The following is a 1,262-nucleotide window of genomic DNA, read 5'->3' as shown; positions in this document are numbered from 1 at the left end:
TTGCAAAACAATCTCTAGCCAGCCAATCAGGGGACAGGCAACGCATCACACAGGGTCATGAAGATGCTGGGACCTGCCAGCTGCTGCCTTACAGGGCCACGGAGACGTGGTCCTGCCGGGTGTCAAATGGAACTAGAACTACGAGCGGTGAGCAGCGCTCACCACCAGACCTCCCCACAGAAGCCACCTTTGCACACCTGCTCCCTGGCAACTGCTCCTGACATCGCTGGGCTCACCACCATTGCTACCACCATGCCCTAGCTAGGGGCACGCAGAGCCATTTGGGCAGCAAGTTTTTGCCAGGGAGGAGGAGGCGGTAGAGGACGAGGAGGAGGCAGTTGAGGAGGAGGAGGAGGACGCAGCAGAGGTAGAGGTGGAAAAAAACAGGTCCTTGCAATCTCCCTCACTCTTTGGTGTTTTTTTTTTTTTTGTATCCTGTATTAACAACAGCATGATATTCCTTTGGACCAATGCCAGGCATGTATTTCCAATTTCCAGTATTGACATAATATCTTATATTGTTTGTATTCCTCTGGAACAGCTTCAGTATACCTACATTTATTAAAAATGTACATTAATAGCTCAGAGTTCCTGTCCATTTTAGTAACCAAATATCTGTTCCTCTCTAGAGACAAAATATTTAATAACAAGAAGTGAACTTTAAACTCAGTTTTTGTACCTGTTGGAACTAGAAATAATCCATTTTTCAGTAGCATTTAAGAATCACACACGTATCTTAGCCACTTCCCTCTTTTCTGGATGCTTGGGTAAATAAATACCTCTCCAGCAAATCAATCTTAACATTTTTTTCTTTCCCAGTGTGTATATATATATATATAAAATCTTTCTTAACGATTGTGATTCTGCTGAAATTGGAGTTTCATTGATAAATAATGGTTTGCTTTACTGATTGCCAATAAATAAATAAATAAATAAATTAGATAATAGTACCAGTCAGCAAACTTGGAAAATAAGGCTCTTACTGATTAGGTACATTTTGTAGCCACTTTGCTAAACTGATGTGCATAAGAGTATATAAACAAGTTACTGCAATGTAGACTAAAGTGTAAACTTGCAGCAAATCAGCTGCTGTAAGTAACCGTGCCTATGTCCTTGAAACGTACACCCTGAAATATCTTGATTGGTTTGTGTTTATTGTTAAGTAAGAATGAACACACACTAGTGATTGCAAAGTAACATGGTAACTTGTTCAGGTATTCATTCCCTAAGAGTTTCATACATTCACCAAACCACAGGATCAC

At 40.8% G+C, this 1,262-nt stretch overlaps 1 protein-coding gene across 1 annotated transcript in view; it reads right to left on the bottom strand.

The window, feature by feature from the left end:
* Window positions 1-254, bottom strand: part of LOC310893919 (uncharacterized protein) — a gene marked incomplete at its 5' end in the record, with an annotated part of 27,037 nt that extends 26,783 nt beyond the window's left edge. Inside the window, one exon of the mRNA XM_083823431.1 lies at window positions 198-254. Within this exon, the coding sequence (XP_083679557.1) occupies window positions 198-254 (57 nt within the window). The remainder of the gene's footprint in view (window positions 1-197) is intronic.
* Window positions 255-1,262: the final 1,008 nt, after the last annotated feature.

This window comes from Anser anser, assembly GCF_964211835.1.
Source record: "Anser anser genome assembly, chromosome: 1".
Lineage (NCBI taxonomy): Eukaryota > Metazoa > Chordata > Aves > Anseriformes > Anatidae > Anser > Anser anser.
The sequence above is the reverse complement of the archived record's forward strand: the minus strand, read 5'-3'. Positions and strand labels throughout refer to the sequence as shown.